General features: G+C 44.3%; 1 protein-coding gene across 1 annotated transcript in view; it reads left to right on the top strand.

Annotated features, from left to right (window-relative positions):
- The first annotated feature begins 2,178 nt into the window (after nt 1-2,178).
- LAMC1 (laminin subunit gamma 1) overlaps nt 2,179-26,066 on the top strand; it is a 108,476-nt gene continuing 84,588 nt past the window's right edge. The window contains exon 1 of the mRNA XM_080917791.1: nt 2,179-2,943. Coding sequence (XP_080773917.1) covers nt 2,532-2,943 — 412 coding nt within the window. The 5' untranslated portion in view covers nt 2,179-2,531. The remainder of the gene's footprint in view (nt 2,944-26,066) is intronic.

Here is a 26,066-nt window from a genome sequence, read left to right as displayed (position 1 = left end):
GAAGTTACAGAGCAAATACCATAAGTAACAGCTTGGAGTTAACTTTGGACATCAGAAGCCAAGAGAAAGCAGCGAGGACACATACTAGCTTATTTAGCATGTTTGAACGGAGACATTGTCCCCTCCAGGGTTATGTGAACAGACTGGTTTTGCTTCAGCCACCTAAAACAATGGTTCTCAGCCTTCCTAACACTGGGATGCTTTAACACAGTTAAATGAAATCACCTTCCGTGCTACTTCATAACTGTAATTTTACTACTGTTATGAATAGTATGTAAATATGTTTTCCAATGGTCTTAGGCAATGCCTGTGAAAGGCATTAGACCCCCTCCAAAAGGGTCACAACCCTCAGGTTGAGAACTACTGATTTAGAGTGTTATTAGCTTCCATGTTTCTTTCTCCAAAGAGTTACAGGAGCAAAGAGTTAGAGACCCTTAGCATACCTAATCTCTACCATCTCATCCAATAAGTCAGGTGGATGCATTCAGTCCGGTATGAAATAGTCCATTATCCCTGGGCCCTCTTGTTTTTTTTTTTTTTTTTTTTTTTTTTTTTAAGATTTATTTATTTACTATATATAAGTACGTTGTAGCTGTCTTCAGACACACCAGAAGAGGACGTAAGATCCCATTACAGATGGTTGTGAGCCACCATGTGGTTGCTGGGAATTGAACTCAGGACCTCTGGAAGAGCAGTTAGTGCTCTAACCACTGAGCCATCTCTGCAGCCCCTCCTGGACCCTCTTAATTAAAACTTGTGGTTCTAACACTGACCCTAACTATCGTCAGGTATTGTTTATATTTCATACTCCTGCCATACCATATCTTTAAAATATTACATTTATTTATGTGTCATATCACACACACACACACACACACACACACACACACACACACACACAGGTCATGGTGCAGGTGTGGAAATCAGTATGTGTTTCCAGGAGACTGAACTCAGGTCACCGACTTGGTGATAGGTGCCTTTACCCACCTTATAGATATCAGTATCCTTACTTTAAAAAGATGACTGACCTACTTCTGCTTTGTGGGTCTGCTTTGCCTCTTGGGTTGGGATCAGCGCGCTAGTGCCATGCGGGTTCATTTTCAGAGCACTTTCTCTTCCCCTGCGTCCTGGTCCTATCATCACTGCAGGTAGTTCTGATCTGGGACTAAAACTCATGATCTTTTGGCTGGGGCTCTGGGAACTGAGTCATTCTGGCACTGACAATATTCTGTGACTCAGCAGGTCCGAAGAGGAGGATGTTAGAATCCAGATAATTTCGAGTCTTTTAAAGGCAAACTGGGAAACACAAACAACAGAATGGAAGAATTTCAAAGCGGGTCTGTGTATCCAGGGGGAAATGTCATTCCATTCCCAGCCTTTTCACTTCCTTCCTTGCCGGGGTAAATGACAGTCATACTTTAATTTAGAGCAAGGAAATCACAAAATTGACTCTGAAGCTGAGACCGAGCCCTGTGTTTCGCAGGGATCCAGTCCCTTGGACACCTCGGGATCTCTCCCCTCTGTGTGGGTAGGGCTTGGGCCGCGATACAGGAGGCATGCCAGGGATGGCTGGGGAAGGCGAGGTCACGCAGGCCACCGCACCGTTGCCGCGTCGTTTAGGCCCCAGCGGCAGGTAGTGGCTGGGGCTATACTGTAAGGACTGACATCTGGTTGGGCCAGGGTCCTCATGAAGTCAAAAAGACAGATTCCGAGTCACCTCACCCACCTGCGTCTTCCTTTAAGAACTTTCTCTTAGTCCTCATACCTTCTAGGGCAAGATCCTCTTAGGACCACGACCAGGATGAGGATTCCCAACTGAGGAAGCCCCTGCCCTCCCAGCATGCACCGCCCAGCACCCCACACCCCACGCCCCGCCCTCCTTCCTTCACTCACGCTCCCTCTCCGCCCACCTCGGGCCCCTCCCTCTTGCCCCCTCGCCTAGCCCACCTCTAGTCACGCCCATCCTCCTCCTTGACCCCTCGCCTCTTCCATCTCGAGCCCCCTCCCTTTTGCTGCTGGTCCCGCCCACCTCGCGCCCCGCCCTCCGACTCTACTGCCCCGCCCACCCAGCGCCCCGCCCCTTGCTGCCGCGCCGCCCATCTCGCTCCTTTGGCCCACCGCCCTCCAGGGCCGGAGAGCCAGTGGTTGCTCCTGCCGCCGCCGGGAGTCGCTGGGGAGGACGCCTAGGGCGGGGTGCTCCTGGCCCGCGTGAGCTGCTGAGGAGGCTGGTCTTGGGTTTTCTCCACCGTCAGACCCCACCCCACCGGGCAGACCCCACCCCCTTCTCCTTCCTCCTGCGGCGCGCTCTCGAGTGCGCGCTCGGAAGTCGGGGGTCGGCGCAGAGTGCAGGCTGCGCACCCGGAGGCAGTCTTCGCTTGGACGCCCACCCATCGGCTCTGCGTCCGGCTCTCGGCCTCCAGCCCGGTCCGCAGTCCGGCCTCGGCCCGCAGCGGAGGATCGGCTTCGGGGCACGCCGCTAGGCGAGTGCAGCGCGGCACCCCAGCCTTTGCCGAGGGCCCGCGCGCGGCGGGATGACGGGCGGCGAGCGGGCCGCGCTGGCCCTGCAGCCCCAGGGGCGGCTGTGGTCTCTGCTGGCTGTGCTGGCGGCCGTGGCGGGCTGTGTCCGAGCGGCCATGGACGAGTGCGCGGATGAGGGCGGCCGGCCGCAGCGCTGTATGCCCGAGTTTGTTAATGCCGCCTTCAATGTGACCGTGGTGGCTACCAACACGTGTGGGACTCCGCCCGAGGAGTACTGCGTGCAGACGGGGGTGACCGGAGTCACCAAGTCCTGTCACCTGTGCGACGCCGGCCAGCTCCACCTGCAACACGGGGCAGCCTTCCTGACCGACTACAACAACCAGGCCGACACCACCTGGTGGCAGAGCCAGACTATGCTGGCCGGGGTGCAGTACCCCAACTCCATCAACCTCACGCTGCACCTAGGTAAGCAATGACAGACAGCCCTGTCCCCACTACTCGCTCACAGTCTAGCTCCGGGGCTGCTTCCATGGAGCCGCTGGTCCCGCCTGAGGGGCCTGTCTAGCCGCGTGCTGAGCGTCTGTTTTCCAGCGTGGGCCACACACAGAAATTCCTTTCTCCAGCTTCTAAAATTCATCTTGCTTTGAACATCCGGTGAGGGCCACCATGTCCCACATTAGCATCTCTCTTTTTTCTTACTCTTTCAAACCCAACCGGATTCTTGTTTCGTTGATTCTTTTCTGTTTCAGCAGTTAGGATTTAGGACCAACACCCCCACCCCCTCTCCCCCGAGGCGCTAATGAAACACCCATCCTAGCAGGGCAGGACTATCACAGCACATCTTGAAGGTCCACCTTCAAGCACTTGTCTCCAGGGTTGAGAATGATTGCTCTTAGTTCCGATAAGGGAATTTGAGGGGAGCAAATGCCTTTACTGCTGGTATTTCTATGTGTAATTAAAGCAGAAGTTCACTTTTAAAGTTACTGTTCTTCAGAGCTGTTCAGCCTTAATTAAGAGCTGTTTCACTGCTAATCCTGGTAGGGAGAAAACAAAAAGGTAATGAAGACACTGTAATTGCCCGCAGTTTTGTTCCGGTGTAAAAAGGCTCAAAGGCTCTCCTGGATGTCTTCCCTTTTGCTTTGATCCGAAGCAAGTGTGGAAACATGCATGTTTCAGAGTTCACGGGGCTGTTTTAGAGACGGTGAGCAAGGCTGTGATTAGCTGAATGGATCAAAATTCCTGCCTTACCTAGGGATGTTTTCTTTACTTTTGAGTCAGACAAGAGAGCCGAGAATTCCCTTGCTGTGTTCGATTGTGCAACACTAAGTGTGAAAAACTGGCGTCTACGTGTAGAACCTCCCTTCCATTCCACTGGATTTTATCAGGTCCTCGTACTAGAGAACTTCTGAAGAGAGCAAACTGCCCCAAGCCTGTCCAAGGCATGGCAATTCTGCATCGCTAATAACATCTGGGACGTTTGAAAGGGACATTTTGTAGGCAGAGAATTCTTTGGTCGTGGTTTCGTAGTTTTTCCCCCCTTTGCTCTTCAGTACACCAAACATTATATTATCAGGGGTTTTTTTTTTTTTTTTTTTTTTCAGAAAAAGAATATGACTTAGAGAAATAAATAAATTATAAATCCCTGTGTGTGAAATGAGTTTTAGAACAGCAGTGTTTATTGCCTCTGTGATACTTTGTAGTTTATACTGCCTCTTTATTTGTAGATGAGTCACCAGGCACATGGAGCTTTTTGAAAACAAGTTCATAAATGACAGTGTGGGACATCCGATTTTCAGTAATAAAGTAAACGAATGAGTTAGGTTTCGAAAAGGCAATGGAACTATTTAGAAGTAAAAAAGTGATATCTTGGACTGATGCTTTTCTCAAGACAGTGGGGGATACTCCAGGCTTCCCAAGATCTCTGGGAGTTCTTTTAAGTATCTTCAGATTTTTTTTTTGTTCTATAACTTATGTCCAGTTATTTTTAACGTTTTTACCGTTTTAAAATTTAATTCTGAATCCCCTTGAAGTCTTGCTTAGTTCGTTTTCAGATTTAAAAAAAAGAAACAAAATTAAAAAAAAAAAAGGCAAGGCCTTGATGTCTCCCAAGTGCCTGAGATGCAGTTGAAAAGTTCTGAACAATAAGCTGTCAGTCTCTGCTTTCCTCCTTTTCTAGGCACAAGGAGCTGAGGTTTATTTCAGGTGATTGCAGAGGGAGACAGACTTCTCTCTGGTAAATTCTCTGTTGCAGAGGCACATGCTAGGGAAAGAGCAGCTAGGTTGCATCTGTTGGGAGCTAGGACAGCAACATGACCTTTTCTGTATGCTTGTATTTGATTTTGCTGAAGAATTCTTCAGTTGGTTGCTAAATGAGGCTGTTCTGGAACTCAGTATGTAGACCAGGCTGGCTTCGAACTCAGAGACCCGCCTGCGTCTGCTTCCCCAGTACTGGAAATCAAGGTGTGAGCAGCCACGCCCAGTGGGTTTACTCTTAAGAAAAGGTTTAAAATGTTTTCATAGTGGCCTAGTAAACACTTGTGCTTTATTTACACGTTTTTAGACAATTTATGAAAACTCTTACTGTGCTTGTTGGAAATGAAGTCCTGGAGAAAATGTGTGGTGGAGTAAGGGGGAAGGGAGAGCTTTATGTACCCTGGGAGTTGATGTTTCTGGCTTCTGTCCCACCTCTTTTTTATTTTCTTTTTTCTTTTTTTAATGATTGGGAATATAGGCATGAATGCTATGCTCAACAATTTAGGGAAGAAGGGTAAGGATTGAGAGTTTTGATATTCAGCGTATTCATTCCTTGGCTCCAGTTACTCTGTGGGCTGTAGCTAACTAATTATTTCCCATGGAGTCAAGTACCATGACTGTTTTGTGTATCCATTAAATCTCCCATCCAGTTCACATTTCACATACCCTTAGCCAAGTGATGCATATTGTGCCTTGCCCCTCCAGAGCATGTGAAACTCCAGTGAGCAGTGGGGGAAAATGGGCCCAGCCCGCACTTCACCAGACTGCCTTTCCATGTTGAACTTTACCCACTGCAAACCTTGAAAAGGAGTCAAGTCCAGGGTTGGGTGTGCTGGAGCACTCTGGGAGGCTGGCTTAGGTGGATTCTAGGAATTCAAGGCCAACCTTACCTACATAGCAAGTTCCAAACCAGCCAGAGCTACGTAGTGAGTCCCTGTCTCAAAATTTAGAGAAAAAAAAATACTATATCATACTTAAGTAGTTAAAAAATTATACACACACATATACACACATACATACATACATGAGCACATGTGCACACACATATATATGTCTTGGCAATGATTATAAGTCACTTTTATTATGAAAATGAAATGTGGCTAGGTATATTCAAATAATAAATCTAGCAAATAGTCAATTTGCCTTAAGTTGCTAAGTTCCACACTCAGGAGACCACAATGGCAGGTTTTTATGTAATCCCTCAGAAATGTTCATATACCGGATTGCACGCTCATTTTAACTGGTACCTTTTGAGGAAGGTGTCTTATTAACATCTGGCAGGTATAAGTTAGGTCTTTGTATACAATACCCATCACCTGAGGTTCAAAAAAAATTCCAGGAAAACAAGTATGGATTCTGACAACTTCCATTTTTAAACTTCAATGCGTAGTAATAGTAGGGTTCAGAGCACAGCCCATCTTTGGGATATGAAGAGTTAATGTTGCTTTGAGATTGACAACTGTATTTCCTGCCTGCTGTGGAGAGACTCAGTCAGGCACCCCTTCCCTAAAAGTAAATCTTCTTTTGCTTTTTAGCTTTAAGATCTCTCCTGAATAATTGGTATTGATTACTTAGTTGCTATTTAAAAGTGTAGCATTTACATTTAATAATAACACTGTAATAAAGTTTTAACAACATCTGGGACTCATTGAAAGTACTGTTGCTGAGGATTTGATTTTTTTTCTTAAAAACAATTCCTTTAATTAATTTAGTAATCATTGTGGATGGAAACTTGGCAGGTAGGATTTTGGTCTTGCATGAAGGTAACCTTTTCTCATTTTTAAAACAATTAGGTTAAGAAACTGTTTATATAAGCAACCCAGTCGAACTTTATGGAATTTCCAAAGTTAGCATTACAACCCAGTTCCCAAGCACTTCATCAGTTTCAGGGATGGAGGGTGCATATATGAGGTTCTTTAATCTGTTTCAAGTGGTGTGTGTGTGTGTGTGTGTGTGTGTGTGTGTGTGTAAATCAGAATCAACACACAGTGATTTGGTCCTCCTATGAGTGCGTATTAATATTTAACAGGAAAGAAACAGCAAAGTTTCCTTTGCTCCTGGGAAAAAATCTTTGTCATATGGGCCATGACTTATGCTTGGGGAGTTGCTGAGCAGGTGACTTCACTGTGGTATTTGTGCACCCTGAGGGGACACTATTTTCGTTTGTCTCTCAAAAGGCCTGATTTACATTTGCAGGTTTCAACTTGACTAGTCAAGGAGCTGTTCTTTAATGGCCAGTGGTTGCTGAATGGGTTGATAAAAGTTGCTGTTGGCTAGGCTCCTCTTCTGCAGTTCACTGCTTTCCCTGCAAAGTCCTCTCCCTCAGTCTAAGGCACCCGGAAGAAAGCACACAGACACAGCAGAGGGAAAGTTAGAGCTCTGGGGTGTCCCTCTGCCTCAGTTCACCTTGGTCACATTGGTGTCAGAGGCGTAGCGTTGGTTATTTTGTTCCTCAGTGCTTTCAGGAAGCTGGGTATGCTTGCTTTTTATCATGCCCCCTCGCTGTGTGCATACATCTCGTGTTTCGCCAGATATTCCGTAAACATTTTTAAAATGCCTGAGAAATGCATACCACAGAGCCCGATAGAAAGGTGCGGAAGACTGAAGGCCCTTTCCTAAGAGCTTCTGTGCCTCTAAGTGGAATTTAAAGTTGTGATGCTTTTGTCTCATTTTAGCAAGGGTGTCTTTAATATTTTGCATTTTTTTTAAAGCTTCCAGATTGTCAGTGGTTAGATTTCTTGTAACCCCATGAAGGCAACTGTGAGAGTACTGTAGTTGTGATCTTAAGAGTCCTGGGACAGGTGAGTCCTGGACTCCTTAGTAGATTGTTCTCTGCAGCTATTAGTTTTTAAGAATGTCTGGTTTAATCCTTTAAAATAAGAGCTCACGGGGAATGGAGAGATGGCTCAGTGGTTAAGAGCACTGATTGCTCTTCCAGAGGTCCTGAGTTCAAATCCCAGAAACCACATGGTGGCTCACAACCATCTGTAATGGGATACAGTGCCCACTTCTGGTGAGTCTGGTGAGCGACAGTATATTCACATACATAAAATAAAAGCTCCCATACAGATGGACTCAGAGATCCAGAGTGCTTTGGTTTTCTCTGTTTTTTTCCATAGGCTGTTGTTCCTTTTTACTTACATTCCCAGATTCTTACACACTATTCCTCGAGGAAACATGGAATAGCCTTCATTTACCATATGCAAATATAACGGTCTCTTTCAGGTTAGCTTCAGGTCCAGAGACCTGGCTATGATTACTATGGGATGGCTGGATGGAGCCATGATTAAAACTAAATTTTCTTCTTACTGCTTTGTTCAACTCAAACCCAGTGCAGACTCCATTGACTTTTACCTGATTATTTCCTTGTCTCGACAAACTAGTTATCTTTCAGCTTCACATATCACTCCTTACGAAGATCTCTTTTAATTTTCTACCGGGTTGTGCCCTTAGCAAAGCCACTGCAGCCTGAAAGCATACCTTGAAAGTGCATGTAGTGTGCCCAGTCTATAGGGCATTATACCTGGCAACAGTGTCCTGCAGAAAAGTTGTTAATGTTCGTGTCTGAGGAGCTAACGCAGAGCTGTGGTTCTTTGTTCCTTCCCAGGATTGGTCAAGGGAACTGAATTAGGTGTAACCCAGGAAGAGGTCAAGTCAGAATCTAGTCTGGTGTCTCCCAAGTCCTCACTGTTTAGTCTTCACTGTAAACTCCCGAATCCAAGCCAACCCATCGGAAGTTGGGAACAGTCACTAGCTGAGTGGCCATATTTCATATTTCAGAATGACCAGTGGATCTAAAATGCATATCTTTCCTAGAATTCCAGAGTGAAAAGTTCCTCGGTGGCAAGATTTGCAAAGCCTTTGTCCTGTTGGGTAGGTGCTGGAGGCTCTGCATATTTTCAACGACTAGGTTTCTTTTTTATCACTTCTGAGCAGAAAGGCTGTCCTTCCTTGTAGAGCACTTCTCCCAGGCTTATACCTGGGAGACTCCTTCCAGGTCTCTCTTTCTCCCTCTTTCTGTCCCCACTTCCTGGTCTGGATTGTGCCTTCTGTTAACCACTTGGTCAGTATTTGACATCATATACTATTATCTCTTTCCTGACTTGCCTATTTTGGTCTCGAGGTCCTATTGAAAGTCTTGGCGATTTCTTTTTGTTTTAGTTTAAGACAAGGACTGGGGCTGGAGAGATTGCTCAGGGGTTAAGAGCACTGACTGCTCTTCCAGAGGTCCTAAGTTCAAATCCCAGCAATTGCATAGTGGCTCACAACTATCTGTAATGAGATCTTATGCCCTCTTCTGGTGTGTCTAAAGATAGCTACAGTGTACATATATATAGTGTACTGGCTGGTTTTGTGTCAACTTGACACAGCTGGAGTCATCACAGAGAAAGGAGCCTCAGTTGACGAAATGCCTCCATGAGATCCAGCTGTAAGCCATCTTCTCAACTAGTGATCAAGGAGGGAGGGCCCAGCCCATTGTGGGTGGTGCCATCCGTGGGCTGGTAGACCTGGGTTCAATAAGAAAGCAGGCTGAGCAAGCCATGGGAAGCAAGCCAGTAAGTGACATCCCTCCATGGCCTCTGCATCAGCTCCTGCTTCCTGACCTGCTTGAGTTCCAGTCCTGACTTCTTTGGTGATGAACAGTGATATGAAAGTGTAAGCTGAATAAACCCTTTCCTCCCCAACTTTCTTTTTGGTCCCGATGTTTGTTCAGTAACAGAAACCCTAAGACAACAATAACAACAAGAAGACAGGGTCTGACTGCTGCTCAGGCTGTCCTGAAGTGCCTGGCCGTTTTCCTGCCTCATCCTCGGAAGTTGAGCTCACAGGCATGTAGCACTTTTCCCAGATAGTCATACACGTTGAAGGTATGTCTGGCACTTCGCCATCATGTAAATCAGATTCGCCCTTGCTAATTGCTTGCTGTGCCTGAGCACTTCTGGTGGATTGTGATTCTTAGGACCTGGCTTCCTGGCAACCCGAGCTCTAGATGACGGAATCTGTGTTTCTAGGTTTTTGGGGTAAGAAAACTAGAGCCCTCTTACCCCATATCTGTCTTAGCCATATCATCTAGTTTTGTACGAACAGCTGAGCTATGAGTAGCTTGTGCCTTTTAAATTGGTTACAAAAAAAAAATCAAAGGGATAAAAATATTTTGAGACTTGAAAATTACACGAAGTTCAAATTGTAGTACACATAAAGTTTTATTGGAACAAAATGAAACTCATTTAATAACACTGTTTATGGCTTAGTAGCTTTTGTACTACCAAGGCAGAGCTGAGTAACGGGGCCAGACTTTATGTTGCCTCTTATGGAAGCTGAATATTCACTGGCCCTCACTGCAGTGTTGGTGACCTCTGTTAGGTTTAGCAAGTTTTCACTGAGAGATGCAAATACAGAGAAGGCCCACTTAACTGGATGGAAGCTGAACACGTGTGTCTGGCGGATGTGCAGTAGGTGGTGGGATGAATTACACATGCCCTAGAGGATCACACGTGAATTCCTCCTCTTCAGAGCCGTCCTGTGGATGGAGTTCCTGTGTTGTCAGTGCCGTCTCTTTCCCAAGGTAGTAACCAATCTGAAATGTGGGACATAGGAATTCTATTTCTATAACTTTAGAAACACTAACACAGAATTTTGAAAGGACTTTGTCATTTTATTTTATCTTGTATTCTGAGGCAGGATCTCTGTAGTCCAGGCTGACCTGAACTCACTGTGCAGCCTAGGTTAGCTTGAAACTACAGATGTGAGCTACCATACCGACCTTCATGTTTGCCTTTTTAAAAAATTACTTATTTATGTATACAAGTGCACTGTAGCTGTCTCCACACACACCAGAAGAGGGCATCAGATCCCATTACAGATGGTTGTGAGCCACCATGTGGTTGCTGGGAATTGAACTCAGGACCTCTGGACGAGCAGTCAGTGCTCTAACCACTGAGCCATCTCTCCAGCTCCCATGTATGTCTGTCTTTCTTAAAGTAAGAATTAAGACTATAATGCGACTTAAAGTCAGCCTGTTTAAAAATTCGTAGGTGTTTTTATTTTATGTTGAATCTTTTGCTCATACGTAGGAACCCATGGAGGTCAGAAGATGACAGTGGATCCCTTGGACCTGGAGTTACAAACAATTATGAGCTATCATGTGGGTGCTGGGAACCATACGTGACTCTGGAAGAACAGCAAGTGCTCAGTCGTCTCCCAGACCCCAGTCTCTGTCGATTTATATGAGAAAACTATTCCTAAAATTTATAAAACACACACACACACACACACACACACACATATGTTAAAATTGTCTTGTTAACGTTTTTCTTTTTTTTTTTTACAAATGGTCATGAACAAGTTTTATCTAAAAGTATATATGCACCTGTCTGTCGTTGGAAAGCTCCCTGTAGTGGGTTATGAGATCGTCGGAGGGAAAGAGTATGGGAGTCTCTCACTTGCTTCTCATGTGTGGCGTTGGTTGTAGTTGATTGAGTTGTCGGTGGGCGTGGATGAGCATGGTGACACAGAGGAAGAGGAGCAGGTTGGGCCATGGGTGTGGTTGATGGAGAGCAGACTGTAGTCCTGTGTCGAGGTGCTCAGGCAGATAGACTGTCATCTGGTAGACGCTGAGAGCTAACAGGAAGCGGAGCAAAAGCTGCCTGTGCTTGAGGCTCCTCTCCAGCTGGACTTGATTGGCAGCCCTGCTGCTATCCTCTGGGTTTTAGGGAGAAGTGTCTCAGTTTAGAGCAGAGCTGTTTGTTTATTTTCACTGCCCCAAATTCCTGAGACTTAAAATTAAGGGAGGAGCCTGTCTTACCTTACATGGTTAATTTCAGCATAAGGATTCAAGGTGGCAGTGCACCAGGGGTCTGTTGCCTGGTCTTGGTGACTTGCCTTGAGATTTGTAAACAGGCCCTTCTGGGATTTGCAAGCTCCTCTCTTGTAAGATGATAAAGTTAGACGCTTGTTCGTTTGGGCTTAATGGAGGCGTCCAGAAAGCTTATTGAAGTCCCATCGGCATCTCTTCCCCTGCAGTCTTCCAGGGCCAGCCTAAAATAACTGGACCCAGTCAGTCTGGTGCCCTCTGCAGCTACATATTCATGAAATCAAATAAAGCCACTATCTCTTTCTTGGACAGTGCATGCTCAGATCTCTTGTGGGAGGAGCACCTCTGGCAAGGCTGGGAGGTGAACTAGGGATGTGCTTTGTTTTCTTCTCAAACTTGAGGGCTCCTGTCCCTCAGCTCCCTTCTTTCATCCTTTGTTTTCCAGCTGTGGAGTGTCTTCCTGTTTTGCTGAAGGCAACAGGGAATTATTGTTTTATTTCTCCCATTTTTAGCTCATCTTTTTGTTTTGAAAAATTGGTGGAAAACTTGATTCAGAAGAGGTCTTCATGTTTTTTATTCCTTCTCTTCCCCCTCCTTCCCTCCTTTCCTTTTTTCCCTCCCTCCCTCTCTCCTCTCCCTCCTTTCCTCCCATTCCTCCTTTCTTTCTTCCTTTTCTTCCTTCCTCTGTTCTTTTTGAAACAGGATCTTGCTATGTAGTCCAGGCTAGCCTCAGACTCACTTTATATTTATGTAGCTCACCCTGGCCTTGACCTTGAAGCAATCTTCCTGCTCCAAGTTTCCAACTGCTGAGATTACAGATGTGCTTTTAACTAACTATAGTGCATAATATATAGGTCATTTATGTATGGAATTAGTTTTGGCTTAAAATAGGCAAGCTATTTGGGAGAGAAAATAGCTATTTCTCTTTTGTTTTCATCTGAAAGTCGCTGGCATTAATAGTTACCAACCGATATCCGTTGAAAACCAGTGAGCCAGCCCATTGCAGCTGACTGCCAGCCTGGGGAGCTGTTCTGAAGGCCAGCCTCTGATGCAGAGCAGGGTGTGCAGGGTGAGCATTCTCTTGGTTTTTGTCATTTGAAGTGGTGGCTGCTGTTTGGGTTGATGCTCCAGGTTGATGTAAAATTGTAAGCTCCGTTTACAGATTTAGGATGTGCGTGTTTGTTGGTAAGGCCAGGATTTATTTTATTTTATTTATTCATTTCTAAATAATATGTTTTCCGATTCCCAGGGTGAAAACGAATTGTCCTGCAAGCATTCTCTGCTGTGATGACTTAATCTTCATAATCTGTACTAGGGGGTGATTTGTGGTGAAGTCTATTAGGTACAATTGTATGGCTTTCTTGGAGAAGTGTGTGAAGCTTTCTAACGTATTACTAGTTGTGTGAGGAGTCGCCCCCCACCCCCTAAAATGTCTTGAGCTTGTTGCATTAGGATTCTATTTGTTGAACAAAGACATTATTTAAATGGCAGCCAGGGAGAAAATTTTTTCTTTAAGGGTTTGGAATATGTAATGGATATTGAAGACACTTGCTGTACCCTGAGGGAATTTGTAATGTGTTTGAGGGGTTAAGACAGAGTCAGCCATCAGTGGGAAGGATCAAAGTGCTGGGGTGCATGCCTGCTGAGTGCCTGCCCCTGCGAGAGAAGTCAGGCAGGAAAAGCTTCTTGGGTTTTGCAAAAAGCTAATGGACATGAATGAAGGACCATCCTGAAGGGCTGGATTGTTTGAGCATAAATGGTGGAAATACAAATTAGAACAGAAATACTAAAAATAATCAGGTGATTGTTAAGGCGTGGCTCGCCTTTAGTGGAGTAATCCGGCTGGATTTGGTTTGTATACCGGCTAGCAGAAGAAAGCTAAGAGCACGTGAAGAAGGCAGGTTATGAATGACCCTGTGCCGGGTGCCTCTGAGTTCTTCGGTCTCAAGAGCTGATACCGGAAGAATGAAGGAGATGATTCGTGGTTTTCCTGTGGCCACACAAATGGGTGTTGGTGGGATCCTGGGCTCACAGGCTTTGTTCACGTGATGTTGCTCTGTCACCTGAGGGCAGACCTGGCAAGAGGACGGCGAGACCTTAAAGTGGGAAAGGGACCACGTAATTCTGTCAGAGAGCTAAGCCTCTGACTGCTCAAAAAAATCTGGATTTGGAGTTTTCCGATTTTTTTTTTTAAGAGGGCGTTATACTGATTTGTAAATGAAACTCTCTTACAGGGACAACTTTTAAGTTTGGAGTTCTTTAGTTGTGTAATATTTAGTCTTAGGCCTCTTGGAATGTCGAAGGAATTTATTGAATTTCAGAATGAGGCTCTGGGTTTTGTCAATGTCTCCTAATAGGAAGGGGAAAGTATACATCTACTCTTCTGAAGGGTGGACAATAAAATGTGATTATAATGTTAGAATTATCTAACTTCCTACGTTGGTCACTACTTTCTGGTCACTGAATTGCTGAGCTCAGTTCAACTGTTCCCTTTATCTGACGTCACTGAAGATAAGGCCTGACTGATCCCCAGTTCTAGTCTTTCTCTCTGCTCCTTCCATGTGGCTTTGTGTGCGTGTATTCCTCCAGTTTGCTGAGATTGACTGATTAGAGAGATAGCTGCTGTACCCCAGGAACTTTCCCTTGTCACCGTTGCCATCTTTCAGGCCCCAGAGCCTGCCGTTCACCTTGATTTCCGTTGATGAAGATTTGCCAAGCTGCGCTAAGGTTCACTTGAAGGTCACTGTTTTTTGCTTTGGCTTTATTGCTGTGAACAGGTCCTAACTGCCCTGAGGACTTGTGTTTGCGGTGGTCTGTGCTCCCTCTGTCAGAGTTCACTTCACCCTGAACTGAAGATTCAAACCAACAAACTCAACCCACACCCCAACACTTCTAGCCAGATCCTACATGAATGTCTGTGTTTCTGCCCATCCTTTCTGCTTCCTTACAGACAGACAGACCTACTTAGCCCCCACCAACTGTCTGTCTTGTGTGGAGAGCATGGCTACACCGCCATATAAAAAGCACTGAAGACTTAAATGCTTTGATGAGTTTCTTTTCCTGGGGGACAGGGTGGCACTCCTTGCTGCACAGAGGTGAGGTGGGGTGAGGGAGTGAGTGAGTTTTGGTTTTAAAAGGTCCCATCCCTGTTTCTCTCCTCTCCACCCCATTGGCAAAAAACAGAAACATAAGATATATTCTTAGTGATGTTCCATCCAGTGATGTCAGAGAGAATGAAAATGTCCTACTTGTTTCAAGAGAAGAGTATAGGAAGGGCATAGGGAGAACACAGACTAGGAAGTTACAACTTCCCGCCTTCAGCCTACACCGTAATTGAAGGCAGGAATAGTTTGCCTGCAGATTTCCAAAATGTATGATCATTTTAGGAATAAGAGATAGCACCTTGGCAATGTAAAATTCTTAGGTTGATGGAAATGAGGCCAGAAAGAGGTATTTTTTGGGGGAGAGGGGATGGAGATCGAACTTAAAATAGGATATCATGAGGCTTGAGAGGTGATCCTGCAGCTGATGGTAAGATTTGTTCTTGGAGGGGACCCGTGTTTCTTTCCTAACACCCACATCTCTTGACTGTCTGTAACTCTGGCCCCAGGGGTCTGATGACCTTTTTTGGCTCTACACTCAAGTGCACACAGACTTACATAGAATTAAAGTTAAGGGATAATTGTTAAAAACCAAATAAGATTATCATTTTGTGGAAGCTCTTGATCATACAATGAAAATGACATGTGCAAGGACAGGAAGCAGAATGCTGGAGTAAGAAAAGTATTGTGTTTGGTGCCTACAGTGTGTTAGGTTTCTGAGTATGTGATGCAAATGACGTGCGTGAGAACAGGAAATGGAATGTTGGTGCTGGTTGAAGAGAACTGTTCAAAAAGTGTTCAAAAAGTAGTGCTGTGAGTCACAGGGGAGGGGACAGTGGCAATAAAAGCAGATGCGAGTTCATGAGAGCTGGGACTTGGATGGTGACTCTTATTAAAGAGGCAAGAAGAGACCCATCCACAACAGCCACCACAAAACTCACCCACGACAGCCACCACAGAAAGCAACAAGAGGAGACTCATTTCTACTGGACCAGAGGAAAGTCAAAAAGACTTGGTCAGTCGCCTCTGGCACTTACAAGATGCTCCTATACAGTCTCTTTATAGCACAGCTTCCTGGCACTGTGCTGTGGTTGACAGTAATTATCGGCGAAGGGTACTTATGTTTCTTTTTCTTTTTCCTTTTTTCTTTTTAAAATTTATCCACGACTACATCTTTTTAGTTTTGTTTGATATATTCCTGAACGGCTCATTTCCTTGGCTTACAAAAAATGACATGACACACTCATCAGAAATTATCCTTTTCTGTGTGATGATAGTCCCTGAAGAGGGACACTCCAGCCATCTGCTCAGAGCTCAGTGCCACCTAGGGTCTGCTGCTGCAGCAGGCTCCATGGGGCGGCGGGAGGGGGGGGGGCGAGGGGGGGGTTGGGCGGGGCGGCCTGCTCAAGGTTCTCAGTTTGGAGGCAGCTTCTCCTTGGGTCTGGCCTCTGAGTCCCTGTGCCTTTGAATATTTCCTCTTACAAGGAGACAGCCTTGTAAGAGATGGCGATAATTTAATTCCATCTCTAGCTTTTCTGTAAGCACATCGAGAACCATGAAGAGCTTTACTAAGGAAGAGTCTGACTTATTCACAATGAAGGCTTTACTGCTAAGGACATTCTGGACCCCCTTAAAACAAACAAACAAACAAACAATGATGTTTCTTCCTCTGACAATAAGGATGCTTTGAGTGCTTTCAATGCTTCGGATCTCAGAGATATTCTAAAAATGCATCTGACATGGCTAAAAGCTCTTTCCTGAGTTACTTCCATTTTCACAATCAAGTGTTACAACCACAGAGCCACAGTGCGCAGGCTAGCTGCCACTGGGGCGAGATTTGACTGTACAAGCAAGATTGGCTTTGGATGCCTACAGAGGATTACCTATACAAATCCCTGTAAACAAATGTGTGTGTGGGACTGGAGAGGTGGCTCAGAGGTTAAGAGCACTGACTGCTTTTCCAGAGGTCCTGAGTTCAATTCCCAGCAACCACATGGTGGTTCACAACCATCTTGAATAAGGTCTGATGCACTCATTTGGTGTGTGTCTGAAGACAACTCGTACTTATAATAATAAAAATAAATAAATCTTTAAAAAACAACCCCAAATGTCTCAGATTAAGAATGCTGCCAGTGTTAGAATCCACATGATGACTTTTGACAGTGAAGTTGAACTGATGAAAGTATCCAGAGCACATCCAAAGGCAAGTTGGTTTTGCAGATAGCCACTGTTGATTCCAAAGGAGCTTGTCACCTCAGTGTTAAGTTTGGTGCCACACTCAAAACCAGGGGGCTTCTCTCGAATGGGCAATGGGTGGAAGAGCTAAATAGTGACGTCATTGTGGGCAGCTTCCATGTGAGCAGTGGATGCACTGACGCTGAGCTGCTGAAATGCATGTGGGTGATTGGGTGCTGTTTGAGAATGTGGGGGCACCCAGTGCTGCTGCTGCTATTTTCAATAGATTCCAGAGGATTCAATAGATTCCAGATGCAACTGTCCTACAAATACTAATAGAACAGGATGTCCATATAAGGCCCTTTTCAGAGGCAACTGTCCTACAAATACTAATAGAACAGGGCGTCCATATAAGGGCCTTTTCAGAGGCAACTGTCTTGCAAATACTACAAAGGAAGAAAGTCCGTATTATGGCCTCCTTAGAGGCAACTGTCATCCAAATAAAGACAGTCCATATATGTGCCTTCTATGAGTCAACCGCCATACTACAAAGACAGGAAGTCTATATGATGGCCTTCCACGAGCCAACTGTCCAACAAATGCTACAAACACAGGAAGTCCTAATAAGGGCCTCCAGTGAGTCAACTGTCATAAAAATGCTACAAAGACGAGAAGTCCATATTATGGTCTTCTCAGAGGCAATTGTCCTACAGAGACTACAAGGGCAGAGAGTGCATATGAGGACCTTCTCATAGGGAACTGTCCTACAAATACAACATAGGCAGACAGTGCATGGACCTTCTATGAGCCAACTGTCCTACAAAGACTACAAGGACAGACAGTTGATATGAGACATCTCAGAGGCAATGTCCCACAAATAAAGGGCCTTCTCAAAAAGGCTACAGGCCTGTGGGTTGAGGGGTGCAGTACTGTCTCCTGGATTTACCCCAGTAGATGAATTCCCCAAAGATGACATAGACTCAGTGATTTCTTAGCCTTTCTAATGAATATTTAGAATGTCTATTGTGGAAATGGCACCATACATTGCTGGGCATTAGGGAGAGAAGATTAACAGGGGCTGTCCACCATCTTCTCCACTGACTCTGTGTCTTTTCTGTAAACACAGCATGGGATCCACTATCTGCCAGTCTGTACTCAGAAGAGCTTGTTGCATGAGTGACTTCAGTGGCTTCTTCTGTTTTACTGTGACCACAGTGTACAGATGACAGTAAGAAGCAGCAGTTTGTTTATATTTTCCTAAGATGGAGTTGCCTGTTAGGGTTGAAGTTGGATGTGTGAGATGGGATGAAGTGTGTGGTGTGGCTTGTTGTCCACAAAGGCCTTGTGAACTGAACAATAAAGTCACCTAAAAGACATCGATAACTGTTTTTTTTTTTTTTCATCTGGTTGGTCTATGGTGAGTGGTTCAGGGTGATCTGGGATGTGGGATTTTATTCATGATTAGCCATTCCTTAGAATGCTTTCCTTGTGTACGGTTAATTTTGAGGGACGGACACTTCTCTCTTCTTACTAGGTTCTCGCTGTTGAGAAATGTGTGTCTAAGCGTTAAGATCAGTACGTGAGAACAGATTTTAGCAGACGGCAGAGCATACCAGCTCCTGTGTGGTCAGTGTGTGGAGTCTTCCTCTGAGATCCCTTCTCATCAGATCGTCCAAGAGCTTCCTAAGGAAGGCCTCCATCCTTCTCCTGCTACCTCAGCATGACCACCACTCCCTGCCTTTGCAGACTTCACTTCTTTTTTTTTTTTTTAATTTAAAAGTTATTATTAACCAGGAGTTGGTGGTGCATGCCTTTAGTTCCAACCCTGGGGAGGCAGAGGCAGGAGTTTATGAGTTCGAGGCCAGCCCTTTACTGTTACCCACACTCTGAATTGGGTGACCCAGTATGGGGTTTGTCCTTGAAGAAGGTCAGTCAAGCTCTCAGCAACCATTGCTTGCCTTTAGTTATGCATCTGGATTTGGGGCCGTGAGATTCCCCCCATTCATGCTGGCCTATTTGCTGCTACTGCTTTCTTTTCACGTCTTTTTTAGATAATCCCGTCATTGTGATTTTGTTGGTACAGCTTCCCTGTCATGGGTAGAAGACACAATCTCCCAGGAGGCCCTCTATCTCCTACAGTCTGCCAGCCTCAGAATTCTCCTTTTAATGTGGTGGTTCCACTTTTCATTCTCTTAGCCCCTGTCTTGACCCTGAGATCGTCCTGGGTTGGTGTACATCTAAATGGTCAGGTTATCTGTGTCAGAGCCACATGTTGGCAGGCTACCTCTGGACAGGGCAAGTCTTGATTTAGCCAACATTTCTGATTCTGTTTACCTTCAGCAATGATAGTTGAATCACAGCTGTTTTAAAATCCAAATGTGTTTTAGAAACACCACTCATTAGGTCATCCACTGGTCACATGACCACAGTCTCCTTTCTGGAACCTTAGCTTTAGGAATATATAAAATCATAATAGAATTAGCAAAATGGTTACATATTACTATATATATATATATATATATATATATATATATATATATATATATATATATATTGTATATGCAATAACTAATGTTTTGGCTGCGACGTATGTTTGCATGAAATAGGGCTATTAAAGACCAAGATAGTCTCACACAAGGATGTATTGTATTAAACAAAACATCTGTGCTTTAAAACTTTTTAAAATTTAGAGTCATAGATAAAAAAATTATGGCTTCATGGCACATTTGGTTACACTTGTAAGCTGTCCCACTATTCCAGTTAGTGGTGTATAAACAGAAAACCAGCAGTTATGAATTGGTTATTATCTAAGCATATGGTAAAACTTTAGAATACACACTTCTGCAGGGCTGGAGAGCTGGCTTAGCAGTTAAGGGCACTTTTGCTCCTGCTGAAGACCTGGGTTCAGTTCTCAGCACCCGCGTGGTGACTAGCAACCATCTAAACTCTAGTTTCAGGGATTCTAATGCATTCTCTTGACCTCTAAGGCACCAGGCACACACATGGCACACATACAAACATTCAAACAGAGCATTTATACACATAAAATAAATGAAAACTGAACTTCTGTTACACTGAAGGGATGAATTTATTTATTTCCCTCCTTTTCTCCCTCCCTCCCTCCCTCCCTCCCTCCTTTTCTCTTTTTTTCCTTCTCTCTCTCCCTCCCTCCCTTCCTTCCTTCCTTCGTTCCTTCCTTCCTTCCTTCGTTCGTTCGTTCGTTCCTTCCTTCCTTCCTTCCTTCCTTTCCTTAAAGAAAGAGTGTCATTATGAAGCCCTGGCTAGCCTAGAACTGGCTGTACTAAGTAGGTTAGGATGACTTAATTCATAGACATGCCCACCTCTGTCTCCAAGGACTGGGATTAAAAATGTGTGCAACTATGTCCAGCTGCACGGATGGATTTTAATAGACTTATTCTTCACTTGGGTGAATGGGTTACTAAATATAAAAATTTTATACTTTAGAGGAAATGTATTTTTATTTCTGTCAGTCCAGTTTTTTAAAAAATTATGTTGACTTTTACAAAATGGTTTATTTTTATATTTTGAGCTAGAATCTCACGTAGCCCAGTCTGGATTCATACTGGAACTTACTATGTATCTGAGGACGGCCTTGAACTTCTGATTCTCCTGCCTCCACTTCCTAGGTGTGAGATTGCAGGTTTTATGAGCTGCTGGGGAACCAAATTTCAGGCTTCCTGTTCAATAGGCAAGCACCATGCCACTTACACACAGACCTGTACTTCGGTTTTTTATAGAGGACCAGTTTCATCTCTACCGTTTCCTGTTGTTGCTGGGAGTCTGGTGTGTTAAAGTTGCTTCATTTGAGACACCTTCTGAGTTAGAAGTGGGTTTTGTTTGTCTGAAGAATGTCTGTGTTCTCTGCCCCCCCCCCTTTTTTTTTTTTTTTTTTTTTGGAAAATGAGTATTTCTAGGAACTCTTAGAGTGGTCCTAACTGCTCATACCAGTAGGTTTCTTTCACCTTCTTTGTGCTTTCTAAAGGGTTGTGATCTCTGAATTGACTTCTTTCAGTTCTGTTTCTTACGTGTTTCTTGGTTTGATTTTCTTCATTTGCTCAGAAACTTAACCCTTTACTTGGACCTCCTATGTGATCTTCTGAGCCTCACTGGCCCACCTTCTTTGGGAATGAAATCCCTTCTTTGTAGAGGAGTCTCTGCTCTCACCGGTGTGATAACCAGTGTGTATTGTTGCTCTCATTGGCTCTTGGGGGTTACATGTCCTTTGAGAGTCTCCCCAGTGAGTCTTGAGTATATTGGTCATTTTTCCATTTTTCCTCCAATATTGACCATGTTAGGGACAGGAGCTGCATTTGCCGGAATTGTTGGGTGAGTGGGTTAAAGCTTAGGTGCTGGCCTTGTGAATGGGAGGCTTCGGCTGTTCTTCCATTGTGATGAATCAGAAGTTTTCATTCTAAATGTGACGGTGAAGCACATAGCTAAGTTCAACAGTTAAATATGTCCAGATTCTGGCTTTGGAAGGGTGAAAGAGCTGCATTCATTCAGTGTTGGAGACAGGCCACAGAATTATTTTCTCACAGTTTAAGACTCGTGCACAAAGGGAGATCTGCCTAAGCGTTTGCTCTGTTGAACTTCCGCTCAGAACAAGAAAAGAACTGAAACCAACTGTAGACTTGTTTCCTTTAAGAAGCCTCTGGTTTTTTTTCTTCCTGAGGACTCATAATACCAAGTTTCTTTTTTTAGGATAGCAAAATTTCTCAGGCTAAGGCTTTCTGTTTCTGTTTCGTTAACTATAATGTCCTAGGCACTGGGAATGTAATTAATTCATAGAGTTTGTGTTTAGTGTGTATCATCAGGCCCTGGGATTGGTTCCCAGCATTGTTGTCTCTCCCAGTAGTACACACAGACTAACTAACAAACATATACACACATCCATATATTCTAAATTGCTGCCTCTCTCTCTCTCTCTCTCTCTCTGTCTCTCTCTGTCTCTCTCTCTCTCTCTGTCTCTCTCTCTGTCTCTCTCTGTTTCTCTCTGTCTCTCTGTCTCTGTCTCTCTCTGTCTCTGTCTCTCTCTGTCTCTCTGTCTCTCTCTCTCTCTCTCTCTGTCTCTCTCTCTCTCTGTCTCTCTCTCTCTTTCTGTCTCTCTCTCTGTCTCTCTCTCTGTCTCTCTCTGTCTCTCTCTGTCTCTCTGTCTCTCTCTCTCTCTCTCTCTCTCTCTCTCTCTCTCTCGGTCTCTCTCTCTCTCTGTGTGTGTTTTTGAGACAAGTTTGTCTGTTTAGTCCTGGCTGGCCTAGAACTCACAGAGACCCATCTGCTTCTGCCTCCTTAGTGCCAGGATCCACTAACGGCTTCTGCTTATTTTCAAAGGATCACTAAAGCCTTTTCCTATCCTTTAAAGGTTATTATATTGTAGTATTCATTCTTAATCCTGAGCACTAGTGACCCTGGGGATTATTCTTCACAGTTGAAATTCTAGTTACCCACAATGCTTCTCTAGCATTCACCAGCAACAGATCAACGCATCTAAGAGTTTCCTTGTTTTTTAAATATAATGTGATTTACAGTTGATTAGTATGAATTGTCTGTTTAGAGATGAGTACAAGGTTAAATGACTGCTTGTTCAGCATACAATTTCAGTGCGCGGGAATGTTTAATAGATTGTGGAATAAAAACTTCCTTAGAAAGATGGTGGAAACTTTAGAAGTTCCCCTAATCTCCACTGGAATTTTATGTTTATTTCTTGCTTTTGAAAGAGGTTGGTTTTTTTTTTTTTTTTTTTTCTTCCATCTCTTCCTAAAGAGCAGTGTTATTGCTTGGCTTTGAGCCTTATAAAAATGCTACTATGTACTTAGTCATGGGTAATTTGAAGCCTCTACAGTTTCTACTTTCTACAGCTTTTCTAAAGGTGGCCCATTCTTTCTCCCTCCTATGCAGTGAAGGTTACGGTGTAGCCAGATCATCCTGCTGTCAGAGTTTGTTGTGTAGTAATACTCCTGTGGATATCCTCACACATGCCTCTAGTACTCACATATGAGAGTCTCTGCAACTTGATTCAGTCACAACAATGTGTGTTTTCAGTTTTATGAGATAATACTCATTTTTTTTCCTGGGGTGGTACCAGTTTGGATGCCTGCCAGCAATGCTGGCAAGCTAGCTGGTCTACCTCTGACACTGAAAATTCTTAAACGTACCCACTCATTAGAATAAGATTGTGTCAAAGTGTTTTGCATCTAAAGTTTTGTTTCCATGTGTTTCTGGATCTTCCCTATTTCTTTTCCTGTAGAATGCTGCCTCATGGTTTTTGCCTTTATTGGTTTATAGCATTCTTCAGGTAAGCCACTACTGATCCAGCAGCAGCTTTGCATTGTGTCTGAATGTGATTTGTCTTTTTTCTTATATTTTTTGGATATTTTCTTTTGTAAACACCCGTTTTTTACTGTATGTGTGAGTGTTTTGCTAGATTCATGTCTATGTATCAGATGTGCACCTGATGCTCTTGGAGGTCAGAAGAGGGCATCAGATTCCTTGAAATTAGAGTTCAAGATGGATATGAATCAACATGTGGATGCTGAGAATTGAACCCAGGTCTTTTACAAGAGCAGCAAGTGCTCTTAACCACTAAGACTTTTGCCTAGCCTTGTTGGGCAGAGTTTCTTAATTCAGAATGACCATATTTATTAGTACATTCTTTGGCAGTCAGCCATTCTGTGTGTTATGTAAGAAATCTTTGTTTCTTTTTAAGATCTAAGGTTTGGGATTTCATTGTGTGCATTTTCCTTATTGGCGAGTACAAGTGCTTTCAGATGTATTCTATTTTAGAAAGATCTTAGCTATATTTAGGACTCTTCCCTGTAAATTCTAGAATGAGGTTCCTCAGAAACTTCTTTGCATTTTGATTTAATCCATACTGATTTTATGACCATTTGGTTTGTGTTAATATTTAGATATTATTGAGTTTGTTAATAAGTGTCATAATTTACATATTTTTAAATAATTCCAATAATGTTTCATAATTTCACACTCAATAGTCTTGTTTTTCTGTTGGATTCATTCCTGGGTACTTCTTATTGCTGACTTAATTTAATTTCAGAGTAAATCATAGTTCTTTGTAGCAATATGCAGAGAAGTGTAACTTTTAAAATACGAGTCTTCAAGTGATTTGTTTAATTCTCTTATTTCGATCATTTATCTTTAGACTTTTTCAGGTTTTATGTGTAGGCAGTCATCCACAAAAATAATAGTTTTATGTCTTCTTGCTAATCATATTCAGAACTCTAAATTCTGAAATCTTATTTATAGTCTGAAAAGCAATGGAATATAAATGGCTTGGTACAGATAGTGATGAATCCTGCTGGGTGTTATGGCAGACTGAGCACAACTGCTCGGAGAGATACAGGCAAGAGCATCAGGGGTTCAAGGTCACCCTCAGCTACATTTACAGATGGAGAACTGTCTCTGCAGACAAGAACAACAGAAAAAGAACAAGTGACAGAATTGTTGAGGCTGGATACAGGCTTTCAGACAACACAGCATATGGTGTCTCTGAATCAGATTTTAAGTTCTGAGGAGAGGTAGGCCCAGTCGTCTGTAGGTCCTGAGAAGTGCCAGAGGAGTATGCTACTGTCCCGTTAGGAGCAGTTAGGTCCGGGTATGGAAGGAGAGAAAGCAGTCCCATATAGCAAAGGACCTGCAGTTCTCACGGGGTATTGTGCCATTAGAAACCAGATTCTAACTACCTGAGTCTAGAACATAACTTTGATTTGTATATATAAACATACTTTTCTCAGATTTTATTATACACAATTTCCCACGAATTCAGTACTGTGTGTGTGTTTGTGTGTGTGTGTGTGCACACGTGCGTGTTAACTGAAGACGGAGTTACCAGTGGAACAGCTTCCTCTTCCTGCAGCCTTGCTGTTGTCGCTTCAGCTGCACTCAGCATGTGCCAGTCCCTCTGTTTCTCTGGGGTTTCCATGGAGACTGGATCTGTGTAATCTGCATGGTCGGTCTTATTGTCTCTTTCTCCTAAAATTGGTTTTACTGGCACTTTTAAGACAGGCTCTGTGACTTCCAGGATGGTGTGGGGAACTCATTACATATTGCAGGGTGGCCTTGAACTTGGGGCAATCCTCCTGCCTGTGCTATGAGAGTATCTGCTGCTCTGAAAATTCCCGTTTTCAGATGTGGGGTAGTCTCATGAGTTTTTCTTCATCCGTGATTATACATTCCTAGTTAGTGGGTCACATTCTCCAGGGCTGCAGCTCTGATGTAGCCTGTTAGGATGGCTGCAAATGTCTGTCATGCACTCCCTTTTGTGCATGGATTGGCCCACAGCTGCCTTCATAGGTCATCAGCTGCCCCACTGAGAGGGTTGGAAGCCTGCACCTTGATCTCCCTGAGGCTGAGCTGCTGCAAACCAAACCAAAGTGTGACTTCCATGCACCTGCCAAGCTCAGGGGGACACTCTGTGTGTCCCCAACTGTGTCTAGCCTTCCTTCTGTCCTCACTAAAGCTTCAGATATGCACAGTCCAGCTGCCAGCTGCTAGGTGGTTTCAGTCAGTGCCATATGAAGCAGAATCGGCTCACTAATCCTTTCCCAAGTTCCCGACGCCACATGTAAGATACAGAAATGGTGGTTGCTGTAAGTCTGTGAGCTTGAACTTGTGGTGCCACAAGAGGTAGAAACAGTCAGGAAGTTTCTGGCATTACCGGGCTGGGGAATCTGCCTTTATGCCTTCCTAGAAGGGTTCCTTTTTGAACTTGTGGATTCCCTGGAGAAGTTGTATTTCTCTTTGGCTTCAGCTACAACGCTCTGGGAGAGGAGCCAGAGATGTCCCAAAGCTATGCATTTTTGTGTGTGTGTGAGAACCGTAGCTTGGCAGACATTTTCAAGTGAGTTACCAGCCCAGGAATCTTGTGTCTGGGAGCTCCAGCTCTTCCCAGCTGGTATCCTCTTCTGCCTTCTGAGTGGGAGACAGGTGCAGGGTGAGTTTTGGAAGGGCTGTCACTGGGGACTGGAAGAGAACAAGATGTCCTCCTGTTCCTGGTGTCTGTAGGTTCCTAGTGAAAACCCCCGCTGTCAGAGCGAACCCTGGCTTCCTGGTTGCTGCCCAGCTAGTCTGCATTGAAACCCCACCATCTTCAGGCATGTTTGTGTCGGTCGTTTGAAGAGGCACGTCATTGCTAGCCTCTGCCACACCACACTCTTCTTCCTACGGAAAGTGCTCATCTCACTTACCTTAGCTTCTCTTACAGAGTGCGC

This window comes from Micromys minutus (genome assembly GCF_963924665.1).
Source record: "Micromys minutus genome assembly, chromosome: 6".
Lineage (NCBI taxonomy): Eukaryota > Metazoa > Chordata > Mammalia > Rodentia > Muridae > Micromys > Micromys minutus.
This window is presented reverse-complemented; position numbering and strand designations above follow the sequence as displayed.